At 37.9% G+C, this 20,430-nt stretch overlaps 6 protein-coding genes across 8 annotated transcripts; 3 read left to right on the top strand and 3 right to left on the bottom strand.

Moving 5' to 3' along the window:
- The first annotated feature begins 249 nt into the window (after nucleotides 1–249).
- narfl (nuclear prelamin A recognition factor-like) lies at nucleotides 250–6,107 on the top strand. 3 transcript variants are annotated; one of them, XM_056753250.1, is made up of 11 exons: nucleotides 250–325; nucleotides 1,072–1,167; nucleotides 1,761–1,904; nucleotides 2,055–2,190; nucleotides 2,367–2,501; nucleotides 2,640–2,758; nucleotides 3,949–4,078; nucleotides 4,167–4,239; nucleotides 4,639–4,776; nucleotides 4,920–5,077; nucleotides 5,438–6,107. In XM_056753250.1, the coding sequence occupies exons 1-11, from the start codon at nucleotides 260–262 to the stop codon at nucleotides 5,677–5,679; spliced, it is 1,437 nt and encodes a 478-aa protein (XP_056609228.1). In that variant the 5' UTR covers nucleotides 250–259; the 3' UTR covers nucleotides 5,680–6,107. The 3 variants fall into 3 exon arrangements, with proteins under 3 accessions (XP_056609228.1, XP_056609229.1, XP_056609230.1); XM_056753251.1 differs by having other exon boundaries at nucleotides 2,058–2,190; XM_056753252.1 differs by having other exon boundaries at nucleotides 2,061–2,190.
- A 203-nt stretch (nucleotides 6,108–6,310) lies between these two features.
- hagh (hydroxyacylglutathione hydrolase) lies at nucleotides 6,311–10,038 on the bottom strand. Its single transcript, XM_056753253.1, has 9 exons — nucleotides 9,899–10,038; nucleotides 8,588–8,751; nucleotides 8,455–8,519; nucleotides 8,252–8,369; nucleotides 8,021–8,129; nucleotides 7,841–7,944; nucleotides 7,653–7,754; nucleotides 7,489–7,568; nucleotides 6,311–7,149 (listed from the first exon to the last, which is right to left on the bottom strand). The coding sequence occupies exons 1-9, from the start codon at nucleotides 9,966–9,968 to the stop codon at nucleotides 7,050–7,052; spliced, it is 912 nt and encodes a 303-aa protein (XP_056609231.1). The 5' UTR covers nucleotides 9,969–10,038; the 3' UTR covers nucleotides 6,311–7,049.
- Nucleotides 10,039–10,515: 477 nt separating this feature from the next.
- Nucleotides 10,516–11,571, top strand: fahd1 (fumarylacetoacetate hydrolase domain containing 1). The gene has a single exon (XM_056753371.1). It carries the CDS (start codon nucleotides 10,727–10,729, stop codon nucleotides 11,384–11,386), a length of 660 nt encoding a protein of 219 aa, XP_056609349.1. The 5' UTR covers nucleotides 10,516–10,726; the 3' UTR covers nucleotides 11,387–11,571.
- Nucleotides 11,572–12,801: 1,230 nt separating this feature from the next.
- msrb1a (methionine sulfoxide reductase B1a) lies at nucleotides 12,802–13,813 on the bottom strand. Its single transcript, XM_056753696.1, has 4 exons — nucleotides 13,647–13,813; nucleotides 13,370–13,512; nucleotides 13,141–13,255; nucleotides 12,802–13,014 (listed from the first exon to the last, which is right to left on the bottom strand). Exons 1-4 carry the CDS (start codon nucleotides 13,699–13,701, stop codon nucleotides 12,995–12,997), a joined length of 333 nt encoding a protein of 110 aa, XP_056609674.1. The 5' UTR covers nucleotides 13,702–13,813; the 3' UTR covers nucleotides 12,802–12,994.
- A 544-nt stretch (nucleotides 13,814–14,357) lies between these two features.
- Nucleotides 14,358–16,288, top strand: ndufb10 (NADH:ubiquinone oxidoreductase subunit B10). Its single transcript, XM_056753695.1, has 4 exons — nucleotides 14,358–14,607; nucleotides 15,199–15,337; nucleotides 15,480–15,619; nucleotides 16,117–16,288. Exons 1-4 carry the CDS (start codon nucleotides 14,460–14,462, stop codon nucleotides 16,200–16,202), a joined length of 513 nt encoding a protein of 170 aa, XP_056609673.1. The 5' UTR covers nucleotides 14,358–14,459; the 3' UTR covers nucleotides 16,203–16,288.
- A 2,013-nt stretch (nucleotides 16,289–18,301) lies between these two features.
- On the bottom strand, nucleotides 18,302–20,331 carry rps2 (ribosomal protein S2). The gene is made up of 8 exons (XM_056753694.1): nucleotides 20,271–20,331; nucleotides 19,725–19,862; nucleotides 19,455–19,544; nucleotides 19,270–19,377; nucleotides 19,015–19,188; nucleotides 18,770–18,929; nucleotides 18,515–18,606; nucleotides 18,302–18,425 (listed from the first exon to the last, which is right to left on the bottom strand). Exons 2-8 carry the CDS (start codon nucleotides 19,857–19,859, stop codon nucleotides 18,345–18,347), a joined length of 840 nt encoding a protein of 279 aa, XP_056609672.1. The 5' UTR covers nucleotides 19,860–19,862; nucleotides 20,271–20,331; the 3' UTR covers nucleotides 18,302–18,344.
- Nucleotides 20,332–20,430: the final 99 nt, after the last annotated feature.

Consider the following 20,430-nt stretch of genomic DNA (forward strand, 5'->3'; position numbering starts at 1 on the left):
TTGCCATCTAATGTAAATACGTTTATAGTCTACAACTAAACCAGTCAAGTGCATTTAAATGTAAATAAAATACTTTCAATTCATACATTTAAACGTCTAACAAGCATTTTCAAATGTAAAACGTGTAACTTGAGTGTTCCGTCTTTCACCTGATCACCCTTTCTTATTGGTCACACCGACTCTGTGGTAGTCTGAGCAGCACCAATTATAGGAAAGGGCGGGACTTATCTGTAGGCACGTGACGTAACGTCAAAATACAATGGCGTCGCACTTCAGCGGAGTACTGCAACTCACAGACCTGGATGATTTTATCACTCCGTCTCAGGTTAAATAGTTTTTATCTGTAACAATTAATAAAGCATGTTATTCGTTATTAAAAGCAATTAATTATTAACAGCCTGGTGTGTCAGGGATGAAATTAAGATGTATCGGTCATCTGTTAGGGACGTAACAGAACGATAAAGCATAGAACCGTCACGTCACATGTTTCTGACGTTTATTACTGAAACACAATTTTGTAAATTAAAAGTATAAAGTTAAAGCCCGCAGTGTTTCAAAACGCCAGGCGCTCTTTCTAGACAGATAGTAAGGGAGCGTTGTCGCACTTTCTACACAGTAAAGATATCTCGGCGTAGGTACATTTTTTTGAAGCTATTAGGACTATTAATTCACATTTTGTAGTCTTGGCCACAGCACAGATAGTGAACATTTTCATCCTTAATAATAGTTCATTAATAATAGTTATTAAAGTTCATCACATTTACAACACATTTAATACATGTCAATGTTATTAACACGTGCCCTATTAACAGAGCAGCTTGTAACACTATTATAAATTGTCACAATAAAGTCTGCCATTAGCCTGATTCATGACAGCTAACATGTAACATATATGAGGTTTGACGAGCATAAATGGTAATACTTTTTTATAAAATACACCACAGCCTTTTCTGGTCTAGATAAACAACAAGTTTTATTACATTTATTATTTGCCCAAGATCAATGGCGGAAATCAAATGATTTTGGAATTTCCAGGGATTTCACTCGTGTTCTTTGTCTATATTTTATCAGGAATGTGTAAAGCCTGTAAAAGTGGAAAAGAAACAAGGACGATCTGTTGCTAAAATCCAGATAGAAGATGATGGCAGTTATTTTCAAGTACATCAGGTGAGTATTGTTGAGCAGCATTGCGTTTGTGCGTCTTTACATTTACATTTACACATTTAGCAGACGCTTTTATCCAAAGCGACTTACAAAGAGTTTAGGAGCAATAAGTGATAGTTCATACAGGAGCCATAATACATTAGGTGCCAATACAAAGTTACTGGTTTCAACAAAAGCTAGACCACTACCTGTTGAGTTAAAGGGTAAGTTTTTTTTCTTCTTCATTTGTTTGTCAAGTATTCACAGAAGAGATGGGTTTTAAGTAGTTTTTTAAATGTTGTGAGAGATGAGGTTGAACGGACAGAGTTAGGAAGAATGTTCCACCAGGAAGGAGTTGTGAATGAGAAAGAGTGGGAGAGCGATTTACTGCCCTTATGGGAAGGCAATACAAGACGCCGCTGGTTTGCTGAACGCAGGGATCTTGATGGGGTGTAGGAGTACAGCAGAGTGTAGGAGAGTCTTTACAATTTTCTAGTCTATTTGAACTCGTAATTTGAGGATATTTTTAAGCCCATGCCTTTTTTAGGTAGGCCTACATGTATTATGCATGTGTTTGCTTTGAGGGACAGTAGATCAGATGTATGTTATTCATCCAGGACGGCCAAAAGCAAAAGCTGGAGAAAGCGAAGATCACTCTGAACGACTGTCTTGCATGCAGCGGCTGCATCACATCTGCAGAAAGTGTCCTTATCACCCAACAGAGCCATGAGGAGCTGTATCGCGTGCTGCGTCATAATAAGGTAATGCATTGATTGATTTTATTAATTAAGAATTGATTCATGATGATTTTCTTTTGCCCCACCAAAAATAAAGAAATATTTGGTTTGGTGAATTGCACTTGTTTTGTTGTGATTCTCATAGGAAATGCTACAGTGACGTGTTTGTTTCAGCAGCAGGTTAGCACCAGCGAGCAGAAGGTGCTGGTGGTGTCTGTATCTCCGCAGTCAAGAGCCTCACTGGCCGCACACTACGGTCTCACCAGCAACGAGGTGGGACGCAGACTCACCAGCTTCCTGAAAAACTTGGGTTGGTAGAAACACCTTGGTTTGACATACTTTAGACCCCCAAAAGAAATGTTGGGTTTGATTCCCAAACATATTGTTAGAATGCATCATAATCACGTTGAACAAAACCATCTGCCGAATGCATTTACGTAAATGTGAAATACTAATTTTTTTTGTTTTTGTTTGGGGATTTTTCAGGTGTCCATCACGTCTTCGACACTGGCTTCAGCCGCTCTTTTAGTCTTTTAGAAAGCCAGAGAGAGTTTCTAGAGCGATTCAGAAGAAAGGATGTAGACAAGAAGGCCTTACCCATGTTGACGTCTGCATGTCCCGGTATGTATGTCCTTTGTCCCCTCGTAATAATGATGGCATCTCAAAGCTTTGTTTGAAAATTATTTGCGGAAGTGTGTTTTATTATCGCCTCCTTTTAACCCAATTCTTGTTGAATGACCATTTTACACTTTTCTTCAGGTTGGATTTGCTATGCTGAGAAGACTCATGGGGAATTCATCCTCCCTTACATCAGCACGACCCGCTCGCCTCAGCATATGATGGGATCTTTAGTCAAGAACTACTTCGGCACCCAAAAGGTACCTAAAACCTCAACTTATGTTCAGTGAGAGAGAAACTGTCTACATGGTGTCCCATGTTTTGTCATAAACTCAACTGACAGGCAGTTATTGCACAAAAATGATCATTTGTTCTCTTAACAGGCGCGGTAAGAGCTGTTGTTGTTTTTTCTTTATGCTTAGTTTATTGCATAGTGCTGGAGTTAGCAGAGGTGGTGATCATATCACACTGTCAATCCTCCCTCCTCCACTGACTGAACCCTGTGGAGGAAATTTATATTTTTATGCTTTTGGCAAACTTGTGATGTACAAACTAATTTAAAAATATGTATTCATTACTTCTAGTAACACAGGTGTGAGATTGTTAGTGCCTTTCTAGGAGTGTTCCGCTGATTTATCTTTTTGAATTTAGCAGAACAGAGGTTTAGGTACAGGTCAAAGAATAAATTATTTTAGAACGAATGATATCTTGTGAAGGGAAGATGTACACGGCCTTAGATAAGAATGAAACATAGCATTGAAGGAAGGAGGAGTAGGTGTATTAAGATGGTATTCAAATAACATGAGTGACTGATGATTGTCACTCTGTTTTGAGTTGATCCTGCTGGCAAGCCTCACAACCCTCATAGCCTTGATAGAAACAGCTAAAACTACATAAACACATCCTGTTTTATGCTAACATTGCACATATGTAAGAGACAGACGATCTGTTTTTGTAGAGGTTTGTCTGTGAATGTATTTAAATTAACGTAATGTGAACTTTCAACTGCTATACTCTACTTGTGGTACAGTCGGCTGTTGTTCAACAGCGCGCTCCCAAAGCTCTGCTGGCTGTGCAAACCGACGTAAACATCAGTGGTTAATGCGCAAGGTGCTGCAGACGTGAGAGACGTGCGTGAAGGTTGAAACCCATCCGTCTAGCACGTGTTTACGTAGAGAAACAGTGGGAAAGTCGTGCAGCTGGATGGAAAATCACTGTTATATCGATGTGTCATTGGAACTCGTCACACCCTTATTCTTTCAATAAGAAATTCTACTTTACAGTCCCTGCTAACTTACAGGTTTGGTTTTACCAGTAATTCAAGTAAGGACAATTCTTTATGGTTCAATTCAATTCTTTCTGTTTCAGCATGGCAACACCTTTATATATGAATGGGGTTATTGACATTTTTGTATTCATGTATTATACCATATATTTTCTGCTTTAACAGGGTGTTGCACCACGGAATATCTATCACGTGACTGTCATGCCCTGCTACGATAAGAAGCTAGAGGCTTCCAGACCAGATTTCTTTCTCAATGAGTATGAGACCAGAGAGGTGGATTGTGTCATCACTTCAGGTGTGTGAAGCTCAAAACGTTAAATTAATAAATCAATACAGCCCCAAGAATGAGACTCAATATCTTTTCTGGTGTGTTTGGTTCTCAGGTGAGGTTCTGGAGATGCTGGAACAGGAAAATGTGTCTTTGAGAGACGTGGAGCCGGCCACTTTAGACTCAATGTGAGTTCTGGTTTTTGAAGCGTTTAATATTTAATATTTGACCTGTTTAATATTTGACCTGTGGTTCTCTCTCCTATGTGTGCTTTCACTGTGTGTGTGTGCGAGTGTGTTTGCGTGAGTGCGTCTATGTCAATGTGTGTAAGTATGAATGCATACTGTGTGTGTGGAGCATTTGTATGTCTGTCTTTTGTTGTTTTTCACATTTTTCTTGTTTTTACAGGTATATGCCTTTAGTTGTTTTTCTTGTATTCAATGTGGCTCATGTACAGCTGCTTTGTAACAATGAAAATTGTAAAAAGCGCTATATAAATAAAGTTGAGTTGAGTTGAGTTAGAAGCGTCAAACCAGGCATCGCTTCAGAAGGAATTAAATATGGGCATTTGGTGTATGTTGTTGTAGGTTTAGTAACGTATGTGGAGTGGAGTTGCTGAGTCACGCTGGAGGTGGATCTGGAGGTTATCTGCACCATGTCTTCAAACATGCAGCCAAAGAGGTCTTCGGGGTTGAACTAGAAGAACTCACATACAAGACTATGAAGTAAGTACATGAATTTATGAGCTTGTCAGATATGGACGCCCCCTTTAAAAAACATGCTTATCTAATCCAGTCAAAAAGAAATATTATTGCTATTCCATATTAAACCATATTAAATTTTGTTTCCATCTTTCTATTTATAATAGAAACAAAGACTTCCAGGAGGTGACTTTAGAGAAGGAGGGCGAAGTGTTGATGCGGTTCGCCGCTGTCTACGGCTTCAGGAACATTCAGAACCTGGTGCAGAAACTGAAAAGAGGAAAGTCACCCTACCACTTTGTAGAAGTAATGGCGTGTCCGTCAGGTAATACTGAATACAACCCTCCAGTGTTTAGATCCAGCTGTTTCAACACAGTGATTTTTATTTTAAGAAATCCTACAAGAAGATAAACTTTCATGGCATGAGTATTTTCATTATTATTCTTTAAATGTATTAATTATACACCTTAAATTCTCTGTGTTAGATATGATTAGGATACATAATGTTAGGTCATGCAAATCGTCTGTTTGGAATGGTTACCAAACAGGGTGAAAGTTCAACACATAGGTTCAAACCTTGAGTTCTTCACATTGAAAGCTTGAGTTCCGGATAATGTTCGTATAGTGGTTCAGTGCTTCGAGTATGTTTTCAGATGAGCTATGAGCACTCTTCTGTTATCTTCAGGGTGTTTGAACGGAGGTGGGCAGCTCAAACCTTCAGCAGACCAGACCGGTAAGGAGCTGCTTCAGCAGGTGGAGGAGTTATATCGCTTAGAGAAAACCTCAGTCCCTGAGGAGGACACAAAGGTGGCTGAACTTTACCACGGCTGGTTAGACAGTGTGGGAGAGGAGAAAGCCAGACAGCTGCTCCATACGCAGTATCACGCCGTGGAAAAAAACATCAACAGTCTCATTATAAAATGGTGAGGAGCCCGAGATGCTGAGGAACCTCTTGTTGTCTGTTTGCCTTCCGTTTCTATGTATAAAGTTAATATTTGAGACCACACCGGGCAGACCATCTTTCATTTATCATTAGCAGATGTGTTCGTATTTTGTACAGGCACTTGAATAAGTATCTTAAGTATATACGCAACTGTCCATTTTCAAAGGCCCTAAGTTTCCATACCAATGAATTTTTTTGTGCTAATTGTCATTTCTTCAGTTCTTGCTGTTTATGTCTTTTTATGTGGGCTGCATTAACTAAAAATTGTGATAGTATATATGACTAGTGTGCACATACACATTAAATACTTGGTATATTTATTTAAGAGTGCATTTGTATGTATAATAAAACACACTGCTTTTATATAATTGTTCATCTATATATTTATTAAATAAATAGATGAAAATCTTTACATTTTTTATCTATGTGTGGTTTTATTTGAACCTTTTTTCATTATACAGACCCATGAATGCAGGGCTTTTTAGGGAAAAATACTGGTTTATTAAATTAGTCCTATTTTTGTTAATGTACAAATTACTGATAATGTTTGAAAAAAAACTTTAAAATCATTCACTTCAGCCAACTTAAAATCAATAAAATAATCAATAAAATAAATCAATTCATATTAAGACTTTATTAAACTTGAACACATTACAATTAATCTTTCTCTCATTAGTTTTGATGATGCAAAGTGCAAGATCAGCTGAAACGTGAAACCAAGAAAGACAAAAAGCTGCAGTGTTCAACAAGGTCTACATTCAAAATCCACCAGACATCAAAATAAAAGCAATTCGTTCAATTTGTGAAGCATATTAAAATACATATATATTATCATTTGGTTGGAACATTTCACATTAACAATTTTTCTTAAGACCCCAAATCATCTTAAACATATTTTTTGATTTACAAAATAAAACATTGCACAACTATTTTGAAATAAAATTTTGATATAACAATGCATCAATGGTTCAACAAGGCATTAAGAAAATCCAAACTTAAAACTCATACTTAAATAAATATCAGCCTCTAAGAAAGACCTAGTGCATCTTCTTATTTTCTTCTGAATCATTATGTTATAGTGATATATGTAGTGATAAAAAACATTCTGAGCAAAACTATGAATTTTGTTTGATGTATGGTTTACAAAATAGATAAATGGAAACAATCCTGTGTTGATTGCTTATTGCAGACCATACGCTGACTTGAAACAACATAACAGCTCATCAATTGTGCTTTTGCCATAAATGGAGGGCATGTTAATGCAACCGGAGTTGCTGCATGTGGCTGGTATCATCATACAACTCTGTTGTAGTGAAATGAAGAGCAGAGACAAGTGAAGTCAGGGATGAAAGACTCAATCCTTTGGAACCCTAAAGCCGTCCTTCTCCTTACGGATACTTTTCATAGCTTCAATTGGATCGGTGGTCCCAGCATGCTCTTGTACGGACCGTTCCCTGCAAATGAAATTGTAATGAATTTTCTAATTGTATTTTTGTCTGTATTGAGGTCCATGTGAGTTCACCCAAAAATACAAATTCAGACTATTTCACACTCATGTTGTTCAAAAGAAGATATTTTGAGAAATGTCTCTGTGGTTTTGTCTCCATTCAATGGAAGTCAATGGCGACCAGTGTTGTTTGGTTACCAACGTTGTTCAAAATATCTTTTGTGTGCTTCAGGAGAAACTTATTCAGGTCAAAAATGTCATTTTTGGCTGAACTATCCCTTTAAGTATTCAATCCATTTTTAAATCAATCCATGCTGACCGGGAAGTTAGGATTGAAAGCACATACCTCACTCTCATGAATGGATTATATGTGAATTCATCTGCCATAGTGGAAGGAATTGTTGGCTCTCCGTTGCCATATTTCACCTAAATGGCATATGTAAAGATTAAAATGTCTTTAGTTAAAAAAATGTATATAAAAAATATCAGGCTCAAAGATGTGTTTAATACCTTGGCCCAAGCTAGTTTTGTTCGGACCGCTTCGTTATTTGGCTCAACATGCCGTGCAAATTTCAGATTGTTGATGGTGTACTCGTGTCCGCAGTACACACGCTGAACAAAACAAAAATGTGAGCGTTTAGAAGATTCAAAGATGCAGATTTAAGTTGAAAAAAAGCTTAACTCGAAATGATCAATACCGTCTCTGGGGGAAGACGACCCAAAACCTCTATCAGGGCTTTGTACATCTCATCAGGGGTTCCTTCAAAGAACTTGCCACATCCAGCCACAAACAGAGTGTCGCCTGCACACAAAACAAGAATGCTCAACTTATAAAAGTTCATTCACGTTTATATGTCAGCATTATTGGTTTGTCTTACCGGTAAATACAGCTGGTGGTTCAGTACTGTTTTCTTTTGTCACGAAGTAGCAGATGTGACCACTGGTGTGACATGGAGTAAACAAACACTTTACGTTCAAAGAGCCCACCTGAGATGATTATTATAAAACAAATATGACTAGATGATCTTAAACATGCAAAGGTCACATTAACATAAAACACCAAAACCCCAAACAACCGTAATGATAATAGTGATACAGCAGGTTCTTACTTTAAAAGTGTTGTTGTGCGTAACTTTCTTAGTCATCGCCCCCACTCGATCATCTCCCCCGTACACCGTCAGCCCTGGCATGAGCTTCACCAGCTTCTCATTACCTCCAGCGTGATCCCTGAAGGTGGTTATGAACATCCGTATTTACAATGCATCCTTATTAGTGCATGAGAGATAAATAAACAACTTCAAATGAAACTCACCAGTGATGGTGTGTGGTTAGGACCGTTCTGAGCTTCACACCATGCTTCTTGACCGCTTCCACAACCTGAGATGAATGACAATTTGATGCAGTGTGTGTATTGTAAAGGGGGGCACACAGTGAAGCGGTCTTACTTTCTGAGGTTCGACTGGATCGATGATGGCAGCTTCCTTTGTGTCCTCATCGATCAGAAGGTACATGTAGTTGTCAGTGAGGGCGGGCAGGAGTTCCACCTTCATGTCTGACTGTTCCACAAGAGACGATTTCCTAAGGCCGGAGTGAAGCAAGGCTGTAGGAACTTGAGAAATAGAGTGAATATTTTAGATACGGCGATACATTTTTGCACACTGAAATACAACAGTCATTGTGGTTATTACAATAACAAGGGCCTGAAGGACAGTCTGGTTTCTATTAGGTCAAAGCTGATGATTTTGGACATTTGATGGTCCAGGATGATTAATAGATACTTAGACAATCTTGTCTAAGCTGTAGGAGGACTGGTTAAAAAAAAAAAAATGGAATGGTATTAACTAACCGTTTACACATGGACATAAAGTGAAATGTATTTTTATTTTACAAAATAACTTAAAAGAAAATCATACATCTGGAATGGCAGAAAGGCGAGTATATTGTGAAAATCTTCATTTTGGGATAAAATATTCACTCAATTTTCCAAAACTGACTGACCTGGTTTTAGGTACAAGCACCCACTTATATAAATAATAAAATCGACATCATAAAATAAGAAATAATACAAAACGCCTAAAAATAAATGCTACTTTGAACATACCATATGTTATGAAATTGCAGCAATAGGTATTGTGGTGAAAAAACATTTTGTAGTGTCTGTTACACCAAACCACGTGAATAAAATGTTTCAGTTGCTTAACATGTTGATTTGTTTCCAAAGCGTGCACAATGGCGCCCACTAGTGTATGTGGATGGATAATATTATTGATGACGATACTTTATTGATAAAATCAGACTATCAGTTTCGGTCGGTAACATAAAAAGTGCCTAAAACAGCCAATTGGAGTCATAATAACTACGCAACTTTGTATCAAGACTCTTAGAGGTGCGTTTTATATAATAAACAAAGAAAAGTCTGCGCAGCCCCGAGTGAAGTGTACGTACGCGAATGTCAATCGCACCACCAAGCGCGAACAGTTGAGAACTCTACTGATGTTACGTCATTTCCAATGCAACTGTATATGTATAATTCGCGTTATCGTTTTAATTAATTACATACGTCTAACATGCCGTGAACAATGACGTCATGTCAACATTACGTTGCTACTAGTGTGTAAAAAAGAACTAGTGTGTATGCTTCTGGCTGGTTAGGGAACCATCCACCAGATCAGAAAACATTGACTCTTAATACACAAAACGTTGGACGACAGCACAGGATGTCCCATTCGCGAATAAAGAGTTCTCTGCAAACATACCGAATTTATGAGTGACGGCTCCGAACACACCGAGAGTGCACGCACTCGCCACCAGTGACCTAAACCACATATCAAGAAACTGTAGCTGTACGAGATATTACAGCAAAACAGGGAGGAAGTAGAACGTGTGGTTTAAAGGGCAACTCAGCCCACTTTCAACTTTGACCCCAGGTTCAACCAATCCAATACGGGGGAGTGTCGCGTGTGAAATCTCCGTGCTGTTGCATTTACGTTCCTGTTTTAAATCCTACTACGGTGACGAGCTACTGTTAGTATTCTTTACTCGTGGCTATATATTTATTTTTTCTATGACCTAACATTTTAAGTCATTTCTTGTCACTCATATTTTTGGGCCGTTTTATTATTTTTAAATGAATAACAAAATATCAAATACAAAATTACGTTATATAATTTATCAAGGAAGTATAATTTATTTTCTATTAGAAGTGGAGAATATTAAATCTATGTTGTATTTTACATAAAAAAAACTCAAAACAGGACTCGTTCTTATTCACGACGGAACGTCAGAAAGACGTCATTTATATTCAAGAAATGAGCTGACGGCATTGGAAGGGATCATACGTGCTTATCAATATTCATGACGTACGCCTTCGCAGTAGTAGGATTCTTAGTTTCTTTTTCGGGTTTCGAAATGAAAGATTGCATAATCTATGTAACCGTTTACTTACATAAAAAATAATTTTAGTTCATTTAGATCATATACTTTGGGTCCTCTAACTGTGTAACGTAATTGCGTTTCTAATCGCTTTCCGTTGTTCGGCGATCAAAGGTCATTTTCACTTCCGGCTGCGGGTCTTGGGCTTCAAAATGAGCGCAAGGAATATCGCTCGTTTTTGGGAATGGGGAAGGAAGATTATCTGCGTCGGAAGAAACTATGCAGACCATGCCATCGAGCTCAAAAACGCCATTCCCACCGAACCTGTGCTGTTTCTGAAACCCCCATCTGCTTATATTAGGGAAGGGTCTCCTATTCTGGTTCCCTATTACTCCAGCAACCTACACCATGAAATTGAGCTGGGGGTGGTGATTGGTAAAGGGGGAACTGCAATACCACAGTCTTCAGCCATGGACCATGTGGCAGGATATGTCTTGTGCTTGGACATGACAGCCCGGGACATTCAGGAGGAATGTAAATCAAAAGGTCTTCCATGGACCCTGGCCAAAGCATTCAACACCTCATGTCCCATTAGCGAGTTCATCCCAAAGGAGAAGATCCCAAACCCTGAGAGCGTCAATCTGTGGTTGAAGGTGAACGATAACATGAGACAGAATGGAAGCACATCTCAGATGATCTTTTCTATCCCGTTTCTCATAAACTACATCAGTCAGATTATATCACTGGAAGAAGGTGATCTTATTCTCACCGGTACCCCTAAAGGAGTCTCTAGTGTTCAGGAACAAGATGTACTGCAAGCAGGGATTGATGACATTGTCACCATGACATTCAAAGTTGATAGAAAAAGTTGATTATTTTAATATTTACACCTTTTGGTTTTAAAATGGTACACAAGGATCGTGCAATTGTTGATATTTGGTTATGCACCGAAAATGCAATTACAAAGAAGAAATGTTTTTAAATAAGTAAAATCTTTTAAATGGAAACAATGTATCCAATATATGAATTATCATTAAATAAAAGAGTTTATATCACATCTTATGCTTTCTGCAATCTTATCTGTCTGATTATTTGCTTTCTTTAATCAGAAACATAGAAAACAGCCCATTATCAGATTATGTAGATACTCCTGCATTTGACACCTGAGCGTATTATTCTTAAATGTCCTAAAAGTTACTTTTTAAATCAACAATATGAAAAATGAAAAAAATATTTTACTTTGAATTATAGGCCTAAAACATTATGTTTGTTAGTTTTTAGTATTTACAAAATTTGGATTGTCTCACTAGAAGTAAATCAATGGTCTGAGTTTCTCTATCATGCATGTCGTCTTTTTCCTGAATGCTGTTAATATGCTATTAACATCCAACACCAAGTGAATATATATGTGACCCTGGACCACAAAAAACCAGTCTTAAGTTGTACAGGAACATTTTTAGTAAGAGACAAAGATACATTGTATGGGTCAAAATGTTCCATTTTTCTTTTATGCTCAAAATCAGTAGGATATGAAGTAAAGATCATGTTCCATGAAGATATTTTGTATATTTCCTACCTCATATATATGAAAACTTCATTTATGTGAGTGGATGGCCTACCACGGTGTCCCTTATTAAAAAACTTCAAAGGCAATTTTCTCAATATTTTGCACTCTCAGATTCTTGAGTTTAAACGGTTGCATTTCAGCCAAATATGGCCCTATCCTAACAACTCATACATCAATAGAAAGCTTATTTAATCCGCTTTCAGATAATGTAAAAATCTCAATTTTGACCCATAAGACTTGTTTTGTTGTCCAGTCTCCAGTTGTCACATATAAGAAAACATTTTAATAGCTCACGAAAGAGCTCTTTTTTAAATGCAATTGTGTAAAGTGCCAATCACAAAACTAAACAATAATCTTTAAGGAGGATGTTGGACTTCGAACATCTCCTGGAACTCCATCAATATGTAACAGAAAAATCCATCAGTTTCAGTCAAGCTTGAATGATCGAAGTCTAGGTTTAGAGAGAACACAGAAACAGCTTTCAAAAAATGAATCTTCAAGCATTGTTGTACATGTAAAATTATGTAAAATTGGCATAAACACCAATTATGAATGACCTATGCAAAAACACAGTTTTCTCTACTGATGCACAAAGGTCTTCTGTAAAGGTTCTCAAACAACTTTGGGATCATGTGGCAACATTACCAAGTAACCTGGTAGTGTGTAAGGGTTTCTATGAATCTATAACAGACTAAAAGCAAGACAAAAACACCTTATGCATAGTTTCAAATATTTTATTTGTAGCTGTAAAAGAATTAGTGCGAGAAGGTTTATCCATGTTTTCCATGAGGCTGTTTACACATCGTCACTCTGAACATCCCTCAGTGGGCTTTTATCAGAGCGTTTCATTTGACATCCACACTGTAAACACGTCAGAGCTTCTCCATTCTCATGCTTTCTTCCAATATCTGCTCTACTGTTGATCATTCTTAACTGCAAGAAAATGGGGTAGGAAATGATGTATTCAGAAAAGTAGATTTAAAGGATACATTAAGAAAATACCTTATCCCATTTTCAATGTGTATGTTGTATGTTTTTCATTTTGGAAACACTTTGTACCTTTAGGAATGAACTTCAGAGAGCTGCTGAATATTCAAAAGCGTGAGAGACCGCGTTTGGGTCCATCATTTACAAACTCGTGACCAAGTCCGTTTCCACATTTACCACAGTTAACCTGCAAAAGATGATAATTTACCAATCTGCTCATCTAACATCATAGTTTTGCTATAGCTCAGAGTAAAAGACATGAAATTGAACTTTCAAATGTATGGGTTTGAATGCATTGTACCTTATAAGCGCCCCATCTCTCCTCGTGTTTGGACACACTGTTCTCATGGATAGTTTCTGTGAAGGCTGGCCACGGTGATGAATGCTCATATTTAGACTTGCTAGAAAACAGCTCGTATCCACATTCTGCACAAACATATATGCCTACAGGACAACAATTCCCATTATAATCACTGTAATGTGTGTGATGGTTTATAAGGTTGACCGGCTGTAAACCAGCATACATACTTCAAACTGCATGGACTTGTTTACAATATTACATATCGGTGTTAGCTTACCAGTTTCGAAATAATCCTTAAAAATCTCCCCTCCAGAGAATGAACAGAAAGACATGACAACAAGACTAAAAAGCGATCACAACTTCTGTATCAACAGGACTTTTGTAAAGTTGGGAATAAAGTGAAATGGAAGAATCGTGTACAGACCACGTGATCGCGCAACCGTGATACAATCACATGAGGGCAGCAGAGACCGACAGTGGCCTATTGAGAAACTATTTCTAAATATACCATATATGACCTTACTTATATTGTATTTTATTTAAATGATTATCATATACATTTACCGTTCTACTTGTTTTAGCAATTATGTTTTAAATTTAAGGCAAAATTGCTGTTTGTTTTGTACATTGATGTAAACTTTGTTTAGGATCACAAGGGGAACTGTAGTGATCTATTATTAATAATAATATTAGTTGTAGTAGTAGTATTAGTGTTGTTGTACAGTTAAATCAATCCGTACATTAAGTGCAATTTCACGTGATACATTTTTATGCAACGATGACACCTAGTGGTAGAGAAATGAATTGCGTGTTTAACCTTTTCTCTTTGACCTTCTTTATTTTTCCAAAACATCGACAAAACATTATATGTAACGTTTTAACAAATAAAAACAAGGCATATGCAAATATATTTATAATTCATCTTCAAAATATTTAAAATATAGTATCATTTATTTCAGTTTAGATTTTACTGCCGGGTGACCTTTCGCCATGTTGTGAGCAGTGCGCATGCGCATTGTGGAGGAGAGCGAAGGGAGATTGAGGTCGATTAAAGGTTTTTCGAAATTGTGTGCTTAATCTATGAACAAAAATGCCGCAAGATTACGATAAAGATGTGTATCCAGAGCCTGCTCGACAGACTCCAGTGGTGGATAAGCAAACGACTCTCCCGAATCCCGCTTTAATATTGTCAAAGCTTTTCTACTACTCTGTCGATCTGCCAGTGACCACATTCAGAGGTAACAACTGACTAACATCTTACATGTGTTTACATCCGCTTTCATTAATTCAGTTATATTTAGTCGTTGGATATAGTGTTGAAATCACATTACAGGGGTACATTATGTTGATTTGAATGCACGTATATGATAAATATGGAAGCATATGATCCTTCAATGACGATAATGGTGTCTTTAATATGGCTAATAAAACCAAGCCAAACTAATATGCGTTCATATATAAATAAAGTATATTGTGGATAGTCGTTTCAGTAGGTCTGCAATATATATTATATAAGGATACAGAGTACACAGTAAGCCACACTACAGACAACGTGTAAGCATCCAGGAAATACAAAACAATAAACTTTCTGCAAATGCCTGCAAGTGCAACTGTAAAATTATTAGATTGATAGATTTTTTGAGATTATATGGCAGTCTATCATCCTTTTGCAAATCTAGTTTCTTCTAAGCAATGAAAGCAAACAAGCAAACAAACTTTATATAATGCAGCTATTCTTATACTAATGACCTGTTGGGAATATACTTTGGTATATTCTTATTGATGACCCTTCTTAATATTCTTTTAAATCTTTATTTTATTACGTCCAGGCATTATTGAAGGCATCCAGGGTGATAAGAAGTCCCACTACTACCATCAGAATTTTCGTCGGGTATCTGAGCTGACCGAATGTCAGGAAGGAGATTACGTGTGCTACTATGAGGCCGAGATGCAGTGGAGGAGAGATTAGTATGTTGCAACCCTGCAGTAATATAATGCGTATCCAGATGCACAACACTAAATCTTTGACATCATATATTTATGTTCATATGTTGTGAACATATCATTCCTGTATTGGGTTTAAAGCGGTGTTTTGTCATATCCCCTACAGTAAAGTGGATCAGGAGATCGTGAAGGTGATCCAGGAGCGTCTCAGGGCCTGTCAGCAGCGCGAGGGACCCAGTTACACACAGAACTGTTCCAAAGAGCTGCAGCAGTTTAATGAAGTTTCCAAAGGCTTTCAGTCACGCTGTGAGTACTGAAAAAACTGACCACGTCATTCTGATACCTTCAAACCAAAACAAAGTTCTGTCTAAAGCTGATACACAAACTGATAGCAACTTTGTAGAGATTCATTCCAAACACCATCAGTGTGTCCCAATTTCCAAACCATCCATCCTAAATAGTATTTAAAGTGGAATTAGTATGTCCCAAATCATAGGATCCACGCATAGTCTGCTGTTTGTGGTGAAAATTCAATGTGTAGATCCATGCACACTCAATCGGCTGCTATTACCCACAACGCACGGAGTGTTATGGTCGGTTTGTTACCATAACAAAACAGTACATACTTTTAGTGCATAGTTTAAGTAGGCAAATTTGGATGAAACGCACCTGACACTCCATGGCCATAAGTCAGGAAGTTCTTTTTATAGAGGCGTTTTTCAGCTCAATTAAAATGTCATTAGTTTGTTTGAATGCGGAATAATTTGTTTTTGCACTATTTATATTGTTCTTTTGTCCTGTAGATGGAGATCTGGGAGCATACGCCAGCTCACGCAAATGTCTGATGAAGCAAAAGGAGAGAATGATGGCAGAAGCACAGAATGCATAAGCATTGATTTCCTTATGTTCAGCTGTTCTGTATCAGTCTGGATCATCTGTATATTGAAGTGTAAAATAAAGTTTATTCAAAAGTGACTTCTCAATGATGTTGATTCAGGTAAATAACGGTTTCTAAAATATTTTCATTTAAACTGAGTTAAAATGTTTTTTGTATGTAACTGGTTGGTCTGCAGAAATTGTTAATGGTGTAAACCGTACAAGTCTCATATGTTTAATAAGTGGTTCCAGACTTGTGTAATTACAAAATATGAATTGACATGCTTATTGATGTTTTTAAATCCATTGGTATTTAAAGTACTTTGTTTTGTAAAACTTTCTGTATAACGGGGATAATATTCTTTGTAATAATCAAAACCCCTAAAGTCATAAGAACCGAGTTACAGTTCTGTGAAAAAGTTTTTTTGCGTATTTGTTATGCTTAAATGATTCAGATCATCAAAATAATTTTGGTTTTTAATTATTAAGGGAAAAAACAATCCAAAAATTTCTGACACCATGTGAAAAAGGTAATTCCCCAACTTGGTAAATCATGAATTAACTATTATGAATTCAATAACTGAGTTATATTTAACAAGCCACACACAATCCTAATTACTGCCAGACCTGTTAGAAATTACTTAAATAGAACCTGTCTGACAAACTAGTCAAAAGGTAGTCTAAAAGATCTCAAATAGCGTTCTCAGAAATTCAAGAACAGATGAGAAACAAAGTAATTGAAATGTATCAGTCTAGAAAGGGTTACAAAGCCATTTCTAAGGCTTTGGGACTCCAGCGAACCATACTAAGAGACTAAAAAATGGAGAAAGAAAGAACAGTCCCAGGAGTGGCCAGCCTACCAAAATTAATCCAAGATCACAACAACGACTGTCCAAGAGGTCATTGAAGATCTCAGAACAACATCTAAAGAACTGCAGGCCTCTCTTGCTTCAGTTAAGGTCAGTGTTCATGATTCTACAGTAAGAAAGAGACTGTGCAAAAATGTCATCCATGGGAGAGTTCCAAGGCGAAAACCACTGCTGACCAAAAGAACAGAAATGCTCTTCTCACATTTGCTAAAAAACATCTTGATGATCCCCAAAACTTTTGGGCAAATATTCTGTAGACTGATGAGACATAGGATGAACTTTTTTAATGTGTGTGTCCGTTATATCTGGCGTAAAAAATAAAGCGTATCATAAAAAAAACATCGTACCAACGGTCAAACATGGTGAAGGTAGTGTGATGGTCTGGGGCTGCTTTGCAGCTTCAGGACCTGGACGACTGGCCATAATTGATGGAACAGTGAATTCTGCGCTATACCAGAAAATCCTAAAAGAGAATATTCGGCCATCGGTTTGTACCTCAAACTTAAACTCACTGGGGTTATGCAGCAGGACAATGACCTAAAACACACCAGTAACTCCACCTATGAATGGCTAAAAAATACAGGTTTTGGAGTGGCAATTAATTGAAATGCTGTGCCATGACCTTATAAAGGTTCATATTTGAAGACCCTGCAATGTGGCGGATTTAAAACAATTCTGCAGACGAAAATTTCTCCACAGCGACGTGAAAGACTTGATTGCAGTTGCCTGGGTGGCACGACTAGTTTTTTGGTTTAGGGGGCAATTACTTTTTCACATAGGGTCGGAAATGTGTTTTTTCCTCTTAAAAACAACTGCACTTTGGATTAGCACTGGTTTTCTTCGTGTAATATTAAAGTTTGTTAGGTGAGCTGGATCAGTCATAATCATAATTTAAAACCCTTTACATTTTAACTAATATTGACCAGGATGTGTTTGTGGTCCTGGGTGCGGATTAATACAGTATTTCCACTTATTACATCCGTTTAAACAGTTATTGTGGACACCACTGTACGGTCTAAATGCTCCAAGTAGCATCAGAGGTCAATAGTTCATTCGTGAATTGATAATTTTAGAAATGGTTATAAAAGCTCCTTGCAACACCAACTCTGAGGTTCTTCAAGTAAATATAACTTTCCCACTTGTAATTAGATTTAAAAAACCAGGACTTGTAAACCAATGACAAACATGATATCTGGAGCAGTACAGATTTGAAATCTTCATGGTCAAACAATAAAACAAAAGATGAGTTTCTGTTTACACTTTTATTTCAATCCATTGATGAAAATTTAGGTGGTTGTCTGAAGACCTCCCTGGCTCCTCTGAACGGAGACCCTGGTGTAAGTCTTGGCCAGATGATCAGTGAATTCCTGAAACGAGACCCGCACATTAATTCCAAGAACCAAACAGATTTTGAAAAGCAAACTGTGCATATTTACAGTAATTACAGATGCAATACCTGGTAAGGGGACTTCATGAACACTGTTTCCTTCCAGAGATCAGGGGTCAGGTAGCTGTATGTCTTAGAGATCGCGTCAAAGGTAGCCTTGGCTGCAATGAGAACACAACATATTAGAACGAACAGATGTGGAACAGATTATCATCCTCTATACTCTTCTCCCAAATTTGTCAAAATACACCACAAAAATACTCTCTTCAACCAGAGCAGGGAGAGTTCTAAGATCTAAATTTGGAATTCACAAAGGCCCCGTACCAAAGTTGCCCAGGGTAGCGGTACATCCCCTGGCTGAGGTGTAGCAATCATCAATACCAGCCATCATCAGCAGTTTCTTGGGCACGGGAGCGGACACGATACCAGTACCACGGGGGGCGGGAATGAGACGCACCAGGACTGAACCACAACGACCGGTCACCTGACAAAAACATAAATCCAGTTAATAAACAGTCAGTCAAGATTTTAACAACTGCAAAGTACATTTCAAATTTCAGACATCTAACCTTGCATGGCACGGTGTGTGGTTTGCCGATCTTGTTACCCCAGTAGCCTCGTCTAACGGGGATGATGGACAACTTGGCCAGGATGATGGCTCCGCGGATAGCAGTGGCTACCTCTTTGGAGCACTTCACTCCCAGACCAACGTGGCCATTGTAGTCTCCGATAGCAACAAAGGCCTGAAAATTCAGTCAAATCCAAAGTTAAAGGTGTTCAATGATTACAATTTTGGTATTCGAAAAGCAGACGCATGTAATCACCTTAAACCTGGTGCGCTGACCAGCCCTGGTCTGTTTCTGAACGGGCATGATCTTCAGAACCTCATCCTTCAGTGCTGAACCCAAAAAGAAGTCGATGATCTCCGACTCCTACAGAAAGTTGCAAAAACATTTTAGAACGCTTCATTAAAAGAATGTTTTCACAACACTTTGTGGAAGTCAAGTACCTTGATTGGCAGTGAATACAGGTAGATCTCTTCCAAGCTCTTAATCTTCATGTCCTTAACCAGACGACCGAGCTTGGTCACGGGCACCCACTGGATGAAACAGAATATTATGTTATACAGTGACAATTGCTTGCATTGTATGAGTAAAATTAATCATTTAATATCCTACGCATAATTAAAGGATAACTTTGCGTTCAAATTATTCAACAGATACAAAATTAAATGCTTCCATTTTTGATGAACATGTTATGAAGTATCAGGTCGCTTTACCTCCTTATCCTCAGATTTGCCTCCCCGGGCACCGCGGCCTCTTCCACGGCCTCTGCCGCGACCACGACCGCGACCCCGGCCGCCAGTGCCGAAACCTCCACGAAAACCTCCTCTACCACCGGCGTCGTCCGCCATTTGCTAAAAGCAACAATAGACATGAAAAATCAGTATTTAGAAAATTACGGTAAACACGTTAGCATCAGACACATGTTACAAACATACACCGGCAGATATCCAAAACTAGCATATACATTATAACACAGTTATTGCAACCAAACTACCAACTTGACATAATATATATAATGTGTCTATAACGTTAGAATGTGATATTTAAAAGAACAACCCGTTGAGCGCCAACATTGAGACCACGCTCGAAACTGCCATAATATTAACATTTCGGCATAGTCTATAATCTCAATGCAAGCATTATGCTGTTAATAAAAGATACGCATACAATTCCTGTACATATAATGTGATTTTTATTGTACGATTGCAAAGATCTAAACAGATGAAACTAAACAACGATGAACACACAGGTCGACTTACGTGATGTATATTCAGGAAGAAGAAGGCCGCACGAGAGTTTGCGGCGTATTTATTCGGTGCGTATCCTCGCGATATTTCGTTTGATTCGTTGCCATTGTGACCTGCCGTGGCAGTAAAGCGACGTCTGCCATGAATCGGTTTAGATTATATTGGCTCAACT

The sequence above is a fragment of the Triplophysa dalaica genome, chromosome 7 (genome assembly GCF_015846415.1).
Source record: "Triplophysa dalaica isolate WHDGS20190420 chromosome 7, ASM1584641v1, whole genome shotgun sequence".
NCBI lineage: Eukaryota > Metazoa > Chordata > Actinopteri > Cypriniformes > Nemacheilidae > Triplophysa > Triplophysa dalaica.